Below are 15,867 nucleotides of genomic sequence, written 5' to 3' on the forward strand. Positions count from 1 at the left end.
AGGAGGATGCTGCTGTTGTCCTTGTGCCTCTCGCCCAAACCCATCGACCAATCCTCGCAACCCCGAGCTGTAAGCCGCAACTGATGCCTGCATCGACGGGCAGTGGTCAAATCCCAGCGTAAATCCCACTGATGCTCTCTGGATTGACCGTCAGTAGCAACAGTGTTCTGGACAGTGTCTCAAACTGTGCTCAGATTTGCAATGACAGCAAAGTCTGCAATCAAAAATCATTCACTTTAATGCTCTGTATTTTATACTGACTCAGGGCCTGTTTCTATTTTTCAAAGGAATTTTTAGAGCAACATCTGAGATAAATTCGATACTCCGTTGATAAAGTTGTCTCCTTTAAGTTTCCAGAGGAATAAATCCACAGCATTTTCCTACAGATACACAAACTGAATGTTTATAACAGTGTGCATTATAAGATTACTTGATGTTCTCAGCAATGTTCTTTTAGTGAAATTTAGGAACCATTATAGTTTTTATTAATACTTTGAATAACAGTATGTTTTTTGTTTTTATATTTTCTGTTTTCATTTTAATTTTAGTTAAAGATTTACCAATTTTCTTGTTTTCATTTTTTCTCATATTTTAATATCTTATTTATTATTTAATATTAAATTTTTTAATTAAAAATAAATGAAAACGAGAGCTGTTGCCTTGGCAACCGGCTGAAACAAAATAAGTTTTAGTTTTTTTTATATTTTTATTTCAGTAATTTCAGCAGTATTATTATATTATTATTTAAATACTATTATAGTAATATTTTGAATTATTCTTTATTTTTTATTTTCAGTTTTCTTTTAAAATTGTATTTAAGTTTTAATAATTTTTTATAACTAATTATATTTTAGTTTGTAATGTTTTAGTTTTTTGTAAAATTTCAATATAGCTTTAAATTATTTTATTACAGATTTAGTTTTATTAATTTTAGTACTCATTATTTATTTATTTTAGTTAGTTGCTAAAGCAACAATTTTTGTTTTTTTTTAATTGAAGTTTCTTAAGTTCTACTAATATTTATATTTTATTTTATTTCAGCTTTATTTCAATTACCAATTTTTACATTTTCTTTAATTTTTTTTTTTTTTTTAATAGTTAGTGTTAATTAATAGATAAAAGCAATTTGTCACACTGAATTGCATCTAAAACACACTGGTGAAGTGTGTGAAGCATTAATTTCAGAGCAGTTCTGCTTTAGTCGTTGGTTCTAAAATAGGAATTTGCTATATTAAGTGCTTATGAATAATTAATGCATGTGTCTTTTTTACAGGATGGCAGGATATGAGACAGCGCTGTGTCTCTCTCAGAGACGTGAGTCACGCAGCCGAGGACGAGCCGGATAATGGCTTATTTCTCTCTCTCTCTCTCTCTCGCTCTGGAGGTCATTGTGTACAGCGAGGCTCTTAACGAGGTAAGCAGGGTAAACTCTAATTAGTATGGTAACGGCTGAGGCCTTCACACCGCAGACTAGAGCTGGAGTAAAGACCACAATCACATGCATAGATACAAAAGTCTATGTTCTGCTCACATTCCTCAATACACAACCATAAAAACACACAGAGATAAAAATAGACTCGGCTGATAAAAATAGCACTAATACACCATCACGACGCGGATGTTGCTTTATACTCTTCATCCCGCTCTTTCTGTCTCCCTCAGTTTCAGTTTTCAAATTCAAAGCCATCACTTGGGATGATTTACTTACAATATCGGCAAAGCATCAGAAAACAAGGTGCCAGCAAATGTAATAAAATCAGATGAAAGACTAAAAAGACAACTATTGCTCTTGAATATGGTGTGTTTGATATTTTTTCTGACAATCCAGGCAAATGCATTGCATCTCTCTCTCTCTCTCTCTCTGTTGTCAGCTGTAGGTCACATGACTCTCTCTGCTGGCTCTCTCTGAGCATGCTCAGTTCACTGTGTTGTCAGGCAAAAAAGAAGAAGCACTGGAACAGACGAGGTCTGCGATAGATAAACACACAGACACACAGAGAGAGCCGGAGATGGGTGACCGCTGCTAGTGCACAGGGATTCTGCTGTACTGGATGCTCTGTGCGTGCTGTGTTTCTTCATGTATTGTGCTGTTCATCCGCTGTCTGTCGTGTCGGAGGAGAAGCATCCGTCTGGCAGTCGCTCCGTCCTCGCTGAAGGTGAGCTGGATGTGGGGGAGGGGGTGTCGTGGATGCTGGCCGTCTGTGTTTTCGGGATGCATCGGTATGTGGCGACTCCAGCGGGGCATTATGGGTGTTTGAGGACACACCGGGGGATTCGAGCAGATGGATGCTGTCGAATGTGATGGTTAGACCGATATATCGCCCATTATTCATTGAGTGCATACGACTGCATGATTAACAAGTGTTATTCCATCCAAAATCTACTGAGAGCCACATATTTATTAATGAACATATTATATAAAATTCCAGGTATTTGTGTGCATCTTAATTGTTGTCGTTCAAATTGCTCTCTAGATATCGTTATATTAGTATTTGCATCAAACATCTGACTGGTTTCATGCAGGTCTGATATAAAAGACTTGAATGCATCCATCAGCTGAGTGATGATATTCACAAAGATGTGTATTAAGACATAAATAGTGGTGAAGAGAGAAACTGTTACTCTTTATAGAAACAAAATAGCAGTTTTTCAAAGAAAAAGATGAAAAGCGGAAAGCTTTTGGATTTCTCAGATGTTTTAGACCTGATCTGAAGATCTGTAGACTGCATGTGTTTGTGTTCAGATGTCACCTGTGCTGTTTTACTTCTGTTTTGTCTTACAGTTTTCATCCAAGCTCTATATTTATATTTCTGCTTTCAAATGAAGTTTGAAATGAATTATTATTCATGGCCAAAGAAACAGGAATACACTAAAGATTTGTGCTTTGTGTGCTTTGTTTTCATGACAATTAAACAGATTTTCCTTCCAAACTTTTTGAAATTCTGTAATGCATCCAGATGTTTTGAATTTTATTTGTAATTTGCAAGCAAGCAAGTTTATTTATATAGCAAATTTCAGAATAGTAATTCACAAAAATAATTTTAAATAATCATAAAATAATCACAACAGATATATAAAAAAATAAAAGTATGAATAAAAGCAAAGAATAAACAAAATCAGCATTTTTAATTGTAAATCTCATTGAAATCTCATTTATGTATTAAAGAAAAAATACATAAAAATAAATTAAATACGAATGTAAAAACTAATATCACAATGCAAACAAAAGTAAATCCTTCAATGAAAAAAAAATGGTGTGGAAACAGTTTTCACTCAGAAGTTGCTTGTAAATTTTACAATTACTTACAAAGAAACTGCAAATAACACATTGAATTAAACATGAAAATTTGTAGTAGAAAGACTAAAATAGTATTTCTAAATATAAATTTTGAAAATAATGTCACGATGCAAAAAAAATAGCAATGGTCCTAAAATTATATTTTAATACAGGATGTATAAATATTTTTTTAATTGTATCTTTTGAATTTGGGGAGAAACATAAGTCGTGCATGTTCTTGGCTGGTTTCGTGACATCTGTGTGGTGTTCTTTGTCAGTATTTATCAGATATGACTTATGCACAGGACTACTTGGGAAATTGCTTCTATAAATTTGTACACACACACACGCACTCTCACACACACACACACGCACTCACACACACACACACACACACACACAAAACAGTGACACAGACAGAAGGGGTTGTTGCTAGGATACACAGTGGCAAGATGGAGGAGAAAGAACAGAACATTATTTTAAACGGTTGTGCTGAAACCAGAGACAGAAAGACAGAGAGACACCTGTCGTCTACAGTCTCACAAATATGACACTGGAGTTTTTCATGTGAGGAAAATGTCAGCGATGTTTGACCGTGCAAAGGTCACAACGCAAGAGTGTTGCTGCCTGGTTACAAAAGCATTCTGGGAGGTTTGTTGTGCATTGCTATGCGGTTGCTAGGGTTATTTCTAAGTATGTTTGTTATTGTCTTAAGTGAAAAGAGTCTCTCCTTAAGTCTTCTATGCATTGTAAAAATCCAGTTTTGCTTTTGAGTTTTGTTTGTAATTTTTATTCTTTTTAGTGTTGATTCTCATTAGATTCTCATTAAACAGTATTTCTTAAATGTATTAAAGTTGAAATACGTAAAAGTGTCACAATGTAAAAAGATATATTGTAATGGTCCTAAAAACTGTAAAAATTTTAATGCAGAATATAATTGTATATTTTATTTATCCTTTATTTAGACCGGAGTATCCCATTGAGACTTCACAATCTCTTCTTCCAGAGAGATATATATGTGACCCTGGAGCACAAAACCAGTCATAAGTGTCAATTTTTCTGAAATTGAGATTTATAAATCATCTGAAAGCTGAATAAATAAGCTTTCCATTAATGTATGGTTTGTTAGGATAGGACAATATCTGGTTGAGATACAACTATTTGAAAATCTGGAATCTGAGGGTGCAAAAAAATCTAAATATTGAGAAAATCATCTTTAAAGTTGTTCAAATGATGAAACAAACAGTTGAAACAGTTGTTCTTAGCAATGCATATTACTAATCAAAAATTAAGTTTTGATATATGTACAGTAGGAAATTTACAAAATATCTTCATGGAACATGATCTTAATATCCTAATGATTTTTGGCATAAAAGAAAAATCTATAATTTTGACCCATACAATGTATTGTTGGCTATTGCTTATATATATAACTACATTTTCTTCCATTATTACAGATCTTATATAATCTTTATGGTTGCAGATATTACAATGATTTATTTTATTGTCTCTTTTGAGATGAATAGATCTGCAGGTGCACTGTAATTGGTCATTTCTCTCTGATAACAGGTTATTGAGTTAAATGGAGAGCGCTCTGTGGTTTTGATCAATGATTTGTCTGATCTTCTGTTTATGTTTCCTCAGAAAGCACAGAGCTCATCTTACTGAAGACGTCTCCTGTCGTCCCAGAGTGCCTGTTGTTTTGCTGTGTGAGCTGAAATGGATCAGAAAAGCTTCATCCTGTCAGAAACGCGTCTGTGAACACCAGAGCCAATGGTGAGCGCTCACGCTTCATTACACACGCAAACACCTGCGTTCACCTGTGGCTCTCTGCACACAAACGCTGGCTGAGGAGTAACAGATGTGAGATGACACGCGACTCTTTATTTGAGCTTTCACTAAGCTCCGCCCTCCTCGGATACAGTTGCTCACTCAAAACATCCCATAGGCATCAATTGCAAATTTGCAATTTCATTTGAAGTATAATGTACTTGAGTTGGGTTTTTGGATTGGATGTTTTTCTAATTGTGCGTGAGCTGGAATTTTTTTTGCTGCCACTTTTCTTTTTTTTAAAGAACCCCAGCCTTACACTGTAAAAAAATAAATATGGAAAATTCCTTCATGTTAATGCATGGTACATTGTGCCCTACTTTTATGCATTTGTTTTTACAATGTATGTTGCTTCAAGAAATTATTAAAAACTCATACTTTTAAATTTGTTTATGAGTTCTATTGTTTTGTATGTAATAATAATAATAATAATAATACATTTTATTTATGGGCGTCTTACATAACACTCAAGGACAGCTTACATGTGAATAAAACACATAAAACCGTTAACAAGCAACAATAAAAGTCACAACCCACAATCATATCTTTACAATCATTACATAAAAATATCACCATTATGCCTGTCTAAAAAGATGCGTCTTCAAACGAGATTTGAAAATAAGATGAGAGTCAATATTACGAACGTCTTGTGGATAATTGTTATATAATAGAATAGAATAGAATAAAATAATTGTTGTATAATATAATATGTATAATTGTTTTTTATTTTCTTTTATCTATTGTATTTCAATTTACTTTATTATTATTGATCTCTTTTGGAGATGTTAACTTTTTTTTAATGTGAGAAAGGCACTTTATGAATAAAATATATTATTATTATTATTATTATTATACCCACTATTATTATTATTTAGTGGGTTCTCAAAATAATGAACTATTGAAGTGATTAGCAGCACTGTGTGTTCAGTGGAAAATCCAGCATAAAAGTTCATGTTTAACGAAAACAAAAAACTATTAAAAATAGTTTTTATTAATTGAAATAAAGCGGAAATAAAATATAAATATTAAATGCAAAACTTAAAAAAAATTAATGAAAATTAGAAATGTTGCCTTGGCAACTAACTGAGTTTAGGTTGAAGTACTAAAATTACTGAAACTAAAACTGAAAAAAAAAAAAACGAAGGCACATAATAAAAGTATTAAAACTTCAACTAAACGAAAATTCTAATAAAAACTGAAAATATCAAAATAAAAGCTAATTCAAAACATCAATAAATACTATAATAATATATAAATGCTACTAAAATAGCACTGCGTGTGTTTTCTTCAGGATATCAAAGGCCAGGTCTGGACGGATGAAGAATCAGACGGAGAGAATGAACCGGAGCAGTTCCTGTACGGGATTCAGGTAAAACACTTTTCCTTCACAGGTGTAATCTGCCTTTAGACATTTTGTAAGTAATTGTAATGTCAGTAATGTTGCCAGTATTATAAAGCAGCAAAAGTCATTTTATTTTTCTTTTCATTTTCTTCATGTATGAGATATTTCCTTTTGGGTTTAAATCTTAAATGAATGTTATTGCAGAAACAAAGCACTAGTTATGTACACTACCGGTCAAAAGTTTGGGATCAGTAAGACTTGTAATGTTTTTAAAGAAGTCTCTTCTGCTCATCAAGGCTGCATTTATTTGATCAAAAATACAGAAAAAAACGGTAATCTTGCAAAATGTTATTACAATATAAAATAATGGTTTCTATTTTAATATGCATTGAAATGTAATTTATTTCTGTGATGCAAAGCTGAATTTCCATCAGCCACTACTCCAGTATAAAGTGTCACATGATCCTTCAGAAATCATTCTAATATGCTGCTTTATTATCAGAATTATCAATGTTGCAACAGTTGTGTTTTTTGGAAACTGCGATACTTTTTTTTCAGGATTCTTTGATGAATAAAAAGTTCAAAAGAACAGCATTTATTCAAAATATAGATCTTTTCTAAAAATACATCACTTCTTATCAATTTAACACATCCTTGCTGAATAAAAGTTTTAATTTCTTTCAAAAAAACAAAGAATAAAAATGTACCGACCCCAAACTTTTGAACGATAGTGTATATTGTTAGAAAAGATTTCTATTTTAAGTAAATGCTCTTCTTTTTAACTTTTTATTCATCAAAGAATCCTGAAAAAATATCACGGGATCCAAAAAAATATGAAGCAGCAACAGTTTCCAGCACTGATAATAAATCAGCATATTAGAATGATTTCTGAAGATCATGTGACACTGAAGACTGGAGTGATGATGCTTTGCATCACAGAAATAAATTACATTTTAATGCATATTAAAATAGAAAAACGTTACTTTACATCATAATAATATTTCACAATATTACTGTTTTTCCTGTATTTTTGATCAAATAAATACAGCCTTGATGAGCATAAGAAACTCCTGTAAAAACATTAAAAATCGTTCTGATCCCAAACTTTTGAGTGGTAGTGTACATCTCTTGCGATGAAAGTGCAGTAAACGAGCCGTTTAATAAGGTGTAATATCGCGTCTACCTGTAGGGGAGCTGTGCAGCCGACTTGTACCGTCACCCACAGCTGGACGCTGACATCGAGGCTGTAAAAGACATTTACACAGACAGCGCTGTGTCCGTCAGGTGAGAACGAGCCTCGCTCCACTTTCGGATTCAGATCTGTGCATTCACACCCGATTCACTTTCATTCTGAGTCTGCTGCTCTTCCTGCAGAGAGTACGGCACCATCGATGACGTGGACATCGACCTGCAAATCAACATCAGCTTCTTGGATGTGAGACCACACACTTCCTAAATGACCTACACAACTTTATAAACAGATGTTGAAATGGGAATAAAGTGATTTGTGTGTTTGCAGGAGGAGGTGGCGACCGCATGGAAGGTGATCCGAACTGAGGCCATCGTCTTACGCCTCCGTTTCTCTCTTTCACAGTACCTGGATGGACCAGGTGAGAAACATGCATGCATTAATTTCTGTGCATGAGACAGTACTTACTTACTTTACAGTACTTTTATTTCATTTACTCCAACAGAACCATCTGTGGAGGTGTTTCAGCCATCTACTAAAGAAGGCTTCAGTTTGGGTCTTCAACTAAAGAAGTAAGTCAACATACAGACAACCATATAGAATTAAAAGAAAGATTTACATTTTTATTGTTCATTATACAATATTTATTTATTCAGCAAGGATGCATTAAATTGATTGACACGAAAGGCATTTATAATGTTACAGATTTCTATTTCAAATAAATGCTGTTTTTTTTTTACTTTCTGTTCATCTGTGAATCCTGAAAAATAAAATGCATCACAGTTTCCACAAAAATATTGTGCAGCACGACTGTTTTCATAATTGATAATAATCAGAAATGTTTCTCGAGCAGCAAATCAGCATATTAGAATGATTTCTGAAGATCATGTGACACTGAAGACTGATGCTGAAAATACAGCTTTGATCACAGGAATAAATTACAATTTAACAGATATTCACATAGAAAACAGTTATTTTAAATAGCAATAATATTTCACATTTTTACTGTATTTGTGACCAAATATTAAATACAGCTTTGGCGTGCATAATCATTAAAGAAGCTTACTGACCCCAAACTTTTCAGTGGTAGTGTGTATTGGAGCACTGGATTGGCCAATCAGCATCATCAGAACCAATAAGATTCTTCTTCACTGCAGTTTTATTAGAGTCATTCTGATTGACTGAGCAGAAACTGTAACGAAAGAGCGTCAAAATGAAGGCTGAAGCTTGTTTTGGTGTTTCTAGGATCCTCAGTACGTTCACGTCGCAGCAGTGGAAGCACCTCAGCAATGAGTTCCTCAAAGCCCAGCAGGAGAAGCGACACAGCTGGTTCAAAGCCGGAGGAACCATCAAGAAATTTCGTGCAGGACTGAGCATCTTCTCCCCAATTCCCAAGTACGTTCTCATTGTTTGATGTGAAATTACGTCATACAAGCTCACAATCTGATCGTGGTTGATGCATCTGAAATAGGGCTCAACAGTGATTGGCTGGAAGTGTTTCCCCATTCATTTTCTCCATTGGGAACTCATAATCAGTTTTAAGCAGTGAACCAAACCAACCAACCAACTCCAGAATAATCACAACATTATAAGCAAAAAAAGTAATAAAATAAAAAACAACAAAGGTACACGATTGCTACAACGTCCCATATTGATTCACAGTGTATAATTACCCAGTTAGCCTCCATAAATCCACTGCCATAAAGATTTATTATGTTTCCATGGTAACCGCAACTTCTTTGGCTTCAGGATTATGGGTAGTGAAGTTCCTCACCTGGAATTCTGCAATTAGACGTGATTTGTTTTCAAATGGCTTATTGTCACACGTATAAGCATATATGTGACCCTGGAGCACAAAACCAGTCATAAGGGTCATCTGAAAGCTGAATAAATAATCTTTCCATTGATGTATGGTTTGTTAGGATAGAACAATATTTGGCCGAGATACAACTATTTGAAAATCTGGAATCTGAGGGTGCAAAAAAAATCTAAATATTGAGAAAATCATCTTTAAAGTTGTCCAAATTAAGTTCTTAGCAATGCATATTACTAATCAAAAATTAGGTTTTGATATATTTACGGTAGGACATTTACAAAATATCTTCATGGAACATGATCTTAATATCCTAATGATTTTTGGCATAAAAGAAAAATCTATAATTTTGATCCATACAATGTATTGTTGGCTATTGCTACAAATATACCCCAGCGACTTAACACTGCTTTTGTGCTCCAGGGTCACATATTATTACATTTACATTTATGCATTTGGTAGACTCTTTTATGCAAAGTGACTTACAATGTGTTCAAGCTATACGTTTGTTTTTTTTTATACATGCATTCAACTGGGAATCGAACCAGTGACAGTGTTGCAAGCGTCATGCTGTTTAAGCTACAGGAAGGCTATCGTTATTACGTACAGTTTTGTCTATTTGGTCTGTATTGAAAGGTTTAGTTTCATTAAGGTTTAGTTAAAGGAAATTTTGAAGGACGATTTTGCTTCCTGAACCCAAATGTTGAGCTTTAATAATGTTTATATATATATATATATATATATATAATTTATTTATTTATTTATTTACTTTGTTTATTTTATATTTATTTAAAATTTTAAATAAAAGTGCCACAAATCTCATTTTAAAAACTTTAATTTGTCACTTAAGTCGTTTATTTTCATGCACTTCTATCAGATTATCTGCTCTGAAACAGCCTACTTATAAAATATATTGCTGCATTCACGTCATGACGAGATCACCATAATTACACTGGATTCAGAAGTTATTAGTCCTTATTGACAACACTTAGTGCACATAGTGCTGAAATGAGTAAATATTTTCATTGTTGATGACAGCAAAATACTTGAAAAATACTTGAAAAAATTAAAAGTCTTATATTCTGAAAAGGGTTTCAAAATTAAGTGAGTTTAAGCTTAAAACAAGAAAAATATCTGTCAGTGTGGTCAGAAAAATAAACTAAATTCAAAGGGGAAATGGTTATTTTTTTATTGTTTTAAGCTTAAACTCACTTAATTTTTGATAGTTTTTCAGAAAACAAGACTTAATATCTATAATATAATTGTGCTCTTGATTCAAGAATATTTTGATGTTTTTACTGAAAAACAAGACAAAAATACTGACTAAGTGCTTGAAAGCTACACACTGCAAAAATTACTTTCTTCATTTTTTTTTCATAGTTTTTTAATTTAATTAATTCAAATAATTAGTCTTGTTTTGTGAAAAATGTGTCAAAATTAAGTGAGTTTATGCTTAAAACAAGAAAAAATAACTGCCAGTGGGGTCCGAAAAAATAAGCTAAATTAATTTTTCTGACCCCAATGGCATTTTTTTTCTTGTTTTAAGCAAAAAATAATTTAATTTAGATACATTTTTCACAAAACAAGACTTAATATCCCATATAATTTTGCTTCTGAAGTAACTGTATCTTGAATTAAGAACGTTTAGATGTTTGTGCTGGAAACGAGACAAAAACACTGCATAAGTGCTAGTTCTACTTTCTGCTAGTCGGCAAGCATAATTCAGGTAATTCCAGCGTGACGTGAGCGCAGCATGAACTCATCCGCTGGCTGTGGCCTCCGTCTTGGCTCCAGGTCTCCCAGTTTCCCCCTGATCCAGGACACAGTGTTGAAAGGCAAACTGAACGTGCCCGAGCTCAGAGTCACCCGGCTCATGAACCGCTCCATCTCCTGTACCATGAAGAACCCCAAGGGGGAGCTGTTTAGCTATCCTCCGAACAGCCAGGTCAGCATCCCGTCTTCCCCGACTGCACGCTTTCCTTTCCAAACACTCTCTCCTCGCTTCTCCATACCCGTGACCCCTCACTAGGGCCTCCAGATAAAACATGGATGCACTATCCCTCATCCCAGCCCTCAGCCTCTTTGCCCTCCGACACCCCCCTCGCCTAACACGGCTGGCTGGCACCTTTCCCATAATGCTTTGTCTCCGTTAACCCATCAGACTGTGGCTGTCCCGGCGGGCAGGGCCCCTGCGCAGATTACCACCCGCCAGCTGATTGAGTTGTTTTTCTCATCCCAGGCGGGCGGACACTGCAAGAACATCCCCACGCTGGAGTACGGCTTCCTCGTGCAGGTACCGTCTCACCACAGCCTCAGCAACACGCACGACTTCATCCTTTCCCATGATGCCCAGCGTACATCCGAACATTACATCCTTGCATGTCGAGTGCAGTGTCTAAGTGAACGTGTGAGTGAGTCTACACTGTAAAAAAAAAATCCGTAAAATTTACGGTAAAAAACCGGCAGCTGTGGTTTTACGGTTTTATCTTAAATTTACAGTTAAATACCGTAATTTCATTAACTGAAATACTGTTAATATACCAACCTATTGAAGTACTGAAATTTATTTTGTACCTTTGTAATACACTGATAACCACCAAAAGCAGGAGGTGATGAGAAAGTCACATGATGAACCAAAGCCCATCACAAGCAGCTTTTTAAATATTAACATATATAGAAGGTGCACATTCACACAAACACTAAACACCATCACGGTAACACACATGAAACTGAAATAATGCAATAAACATTAATTTAACAACATTAGGTGTAACATACAACCCTAATATACAAAACTGATAAGAAAAAACTAAGAAGAAACATAGTTATTTCAACAAAAAACCGGACCGTAAATCTCATAAAAGGTTATAATCGTGATGACGCAGGGGATTAAAGCACCTGCTAAAAATGTACAGCTTTATTTTTGAAGTCTAAAAACTAAATAAAATTAAATTAAATTAGAAATGAATAAAAAACAGAATTAATGCACACCTAAGTTGATAATACAACAAAACTGAATATGCCATAGTGACAGAGGATTAAAGCACATACCAAAAATGTACAGCTTCATTTTGTTTAAAAATAAATTGATTTAATTTTATTTAATTTGATCTAGTTTTAAAAAATAAAATAAAATTACATTAAATAACAAATTAAATTAAATGATATAAAAAATTATTAAATTAAATAAATTATACATTAATAGAAATAAAAAGAACAGAATAAGCAACAGTCTTCTTAATTATTGAAACTTGCACATTTAAGGTGATAATATAACAAACTTTAATATGCATTAATGATGCAGAGGATTAAAGCCCCTACCAAAAATGTACAGCTTTATTTTGAAGTTTAAAAATTAATTAAATTAATTTAAATTAAAAATTATTAAATTAAATTATACATTCAATTATAAATCAAGTTGTTAAATTAAATTAGAAATAAAAAAAAAACAAAAACTGAATAAGTACATCTACTAAATTATTGAATATGAATGCACGTTTAAGGTGATAATATAACAAACTTTAATATGCATTAATGACACACATGATTAAAGCATCTACCAAAAATGTACAGCTTTATTTTGAAGTTTAAAAATTAAATTAAATTAAATTAAATTAAATTAAATATTAAATTAAATTAAATTAAATTAAATTAGAAACAAAGAACAAACCAACAAAATAAGCAACAGTCCACTAAATGATTGAAAATGAATGCACACCAAAGGTGATAATATAACTAACTTGAATATGCAATATTTTCAAGAATTCTGTGGTCTGGAATCATTTCTTTTGCTTTTACCACACAAGGTTGACCGCTTGTACGTGTGTTTATCTTAAGAAATTGTTCAGGTTTTCATTCTTAAAAGGCTCTCATTTCTTAAATCTCTTTACACTACATATAAAGTATTTTGCTTAAAACCGCATTTATTAGTTCAAAAGGAACATGACGGAGCGACTGTAATGTAGTAAACGAACCTGTGATTACTTTATAGCCGAGCTGTTATTACAGTAATGAGGTTCAAGAGGCCATGCTGTAGACTTAAATAACAGCACAGCTATATTTAGGACACATTCACATTCATTCAAATGTGATTTAGTGAAACGTGATGTACATAGTAGCTGTTTGACATCATTGCTGTTTGGGGTTAGTAAGATTTTTATTTTATTTTTTCAGCAAGGATGCATTAAATTGATCAAAAGTGACAGAAAAGACATTTATAAAGTTACAAATGATTTCTGTTTCAAATAAATGCTGTTCTTTTGAACTTTCTATTCATCTGTGAATCCTGAAAAATAAAATGCATCACAGTTTCCACAGAAATATTGTGCAGCACGACTGTTTTCAACACTGATAATAATCAGAAATGTTTCTTGAGCAGCAAATCAGCATATTAGAATGATTTCTGAAGATCATGTGACACTGAAGACTGGAGTAATGATGCTGAAAATACAGCTGCGCATCACAGAAATAAATTACATTTTAACAGATATTCACATAGAAAACAGCTATTTTAAATTGCAATAATATTTCACATTTTTACTGTATTTTTGATCAAATAAATGCAGCCATGGTGAACATAAGCAATAAAGAATCTACAGTAGTGTGTGTTGTGTGTATTTTTAGCCCAACTGGAACACTGGATTAACCAATCAGCATCTAGAATTGGAGCGATACTTGAGTTCTTTGCAATATGTGTCAACCAATTCAACAATGCTGTGTCCTAATGCAGTTTCCAGTTAGTCTTTTCGCTCATAACTGCAGTCATCATCATCATCATCATCATATAACACAACAGACTCGTGATTCGCTCCGTTTCCTCTGTGATTGCACTGCGATTCTCTTTGATCTTCCTGTGACGGGATCCCATCAGCTCAGCGTTTCTTCTGATTATCGCCTCTGTCTTTCCTCCGTTAGATAATGAAATACTCTGAGCAGCGCATCCCCACTCTGAACGAATACTGCGTGGTGTGTGACGAGCAGCACGTCTTCCAGAACGGATCCATGCTGAAGGTGAGCGTCAGCTTTTGCTCACGACTGAAGCTGGGTTCTTTGCTCTGATTGGTTGGTTTCTTCCCGCCAGCCTGCAGTTTGCACGAGAGAGCTGTGTGTGTTTTCCTTCTACACGCTGGGAGTGATGTCCGGAGCGGCTGAGGAGGTGGCCACCGGCGCTGAGGTGCGTTCATTCATTCATCCCGTGTCCTGAGGTGTAGTGTTTGTGGAGTTAATGATATGTGATGTTCATCTTCAGGTGGTGGACCTGCTGGTGGCCATGTGTCGCGCCGCTCTCGAGTCGCCCCGTAAAAGCATCATCTTTGAGCCGTATCCATCTGTGGTCGACCCCAATGACCCCAAAACACTCGCCTTTAACCCGAAGGTGACCGTCTCTACTTGCACTCAGATTAACTATTGTTTGTCCTGTAAAGACTGGAATACAGATTCTGCATCACATACACGACTGTACAAAAGTCTTAGGCCACTAGTATTTTAACCAACAAAAAAATGGTTTTAATTCAGTTATTTCTGTATTTTGCTGTAGTGTGTCAGTAGGAAATATCCGTTTACATTTCCAAACATTGCTTTCGCCATTAATTGTAATAATCCAGTGAGATTTTAGTATTTTTGTATTTTGTCGTCTTTTTCAGTGCGATTATCTAAACATTCTTAAACCAAGATACGTTTACTTGAGAAACAAAATGGCTTAAGATGGCTTGTTTCCTGATAAAGATTATCAAAATTTGTAATTAATTTTCAGGTGAGGATTTTTTTTCATGAAAATGCTACTTAATGTTGCTTCGGAGTGAAACTTACTGACTTTGCTCACACTGGATATAACTGGATATATTTTCGTACTTTTTTAGTGCTTGTGGTGTTCCTGGTCAAAAACAGTCTTTTATAAATTGCTTATTAATCTATCATTATGCTTTATTATCACCAAATCTTAAATTCAATATATTTGTCAGCTTGTTTTCTTTGAATTAGCACAGGTTTTGTGTTTCGTTCTGGAACCGATTGATCGTAGGCCTCATTGATCACAGCTTATGCACCTCAGTTTTTGAGTGAACATTGGCAAAATTATCCACAAAAATGCTTTTTTCACTCAAAAACTCAAGTGCTTACGGTCAGATCATTGAAACACAAATCCAAAACAAGTTTTGAATCCAAGAATTTGTGATAATATAGCATAATGGAAAAGACAAAAACAAAATACTAAGAAGATTATTTTTTGCAGTGTATTAAGATTTATATCAACTTGACTTCAACTTTAACCAGGATCAAATCTCTCCTTCTTTGTCTCTGTGTGTGTGTCTGTGTGTGTCTGTGTGTGTCTGTGTCTGTGTCTGTGTGTGTCTGTCTGTGTGTCTGTGTGTGTCTGTCTGTCTGTCTGTGTGTGTGTGTGTGTGTGTGTGTGTGTGTGT

General features: G+C 34.1%; 1 protein-coding gene across 1 annotated transcript in view; it reads left to right on the top strand.

Annotated features, from left to right (window-relative positions):
• The first annotated feature begins 32 nt into the window (after window positions 1-32).
• LOC107668484 (poly [ADP-ribose] polymerase 6-like) overlaps window positions 33-15,867 on the top strand; it is a 25,948-nt gene continuing 10,113 nt past the window's right edge. The window contains exons 1-15 of the mRNA XM_016460363.1: window positions 33-69; window positions 1,274-1,414; window positions 1,872-2,156; window positions 4,922-5,053; window positions 6,399-6,476; window positions 7,639-7,733; window positions 7,824-7,884; window positions 7,969-8,059; window positions 8,144-8,210; window positions 8,884-9,033; window positions 11,246-11,396; window positions 11,613-11,744; window positions 14,366-14,461; window positions 14,532-14,624; window positions 14,700-14,825. Of these exons, the coding sequence (XP_016315849.1) occupies window positions 5,051-5,053; window positions 6,399-6,476; window positions 7,639-7,733; window positions 7,824-7,884; window positions 7,969-8,059; window positions 8,144-8,210; window positions 8,884-9,033; window positions 11,246-11,396; window positions 11,613-11,744; window positions 14,366-14,461; window positions 14,532-14,624; window positions 14,700-14,825 (1,143 nt within the window). The 5' untranslated portion in view covers window positions 33-69; window positions 1,274-1,414; window positions 1,872-2,156; window positions 4,922-5,050. The remainder of the gene's footprint in view (window positions 70-1,273; window positions 1,415-1,871; window positions 2,157-4,921; window positions 5,054-6,398; window positions 6,477-7,638; window positions 7,734-7,823; window positions 7,885-7,968; window positions 8,060-8,143; window positions 8,211-8,883; window positions 9,034-11,245; window positions 11,397-11,612; window positions 11,745-14,365; window positions 14,462-14,531; window positions 14,625-14,699; window positions 14,826-15,867) is intronic.

Source organism: Sinocyclocheilus anshuiensis, unplaced genomic scaffold (genome assembly GCF_001515605.1).
Source record: "Sinocyclocheilus anshuiensis isolate Anshui unplaced genomic scaffold, SAMN03320099.WGS_v1.1 scaffold2085, whole genome shotgun sequence".
Taxonomy (NCBI): domain Eukaryota; kingdom Metazoa; phylum Chordata; class Actinopteri; order Cypriniformes; family Cyprinidae; genus Sinocyclocheilus; species Sinocyclocheilus anshuiensis.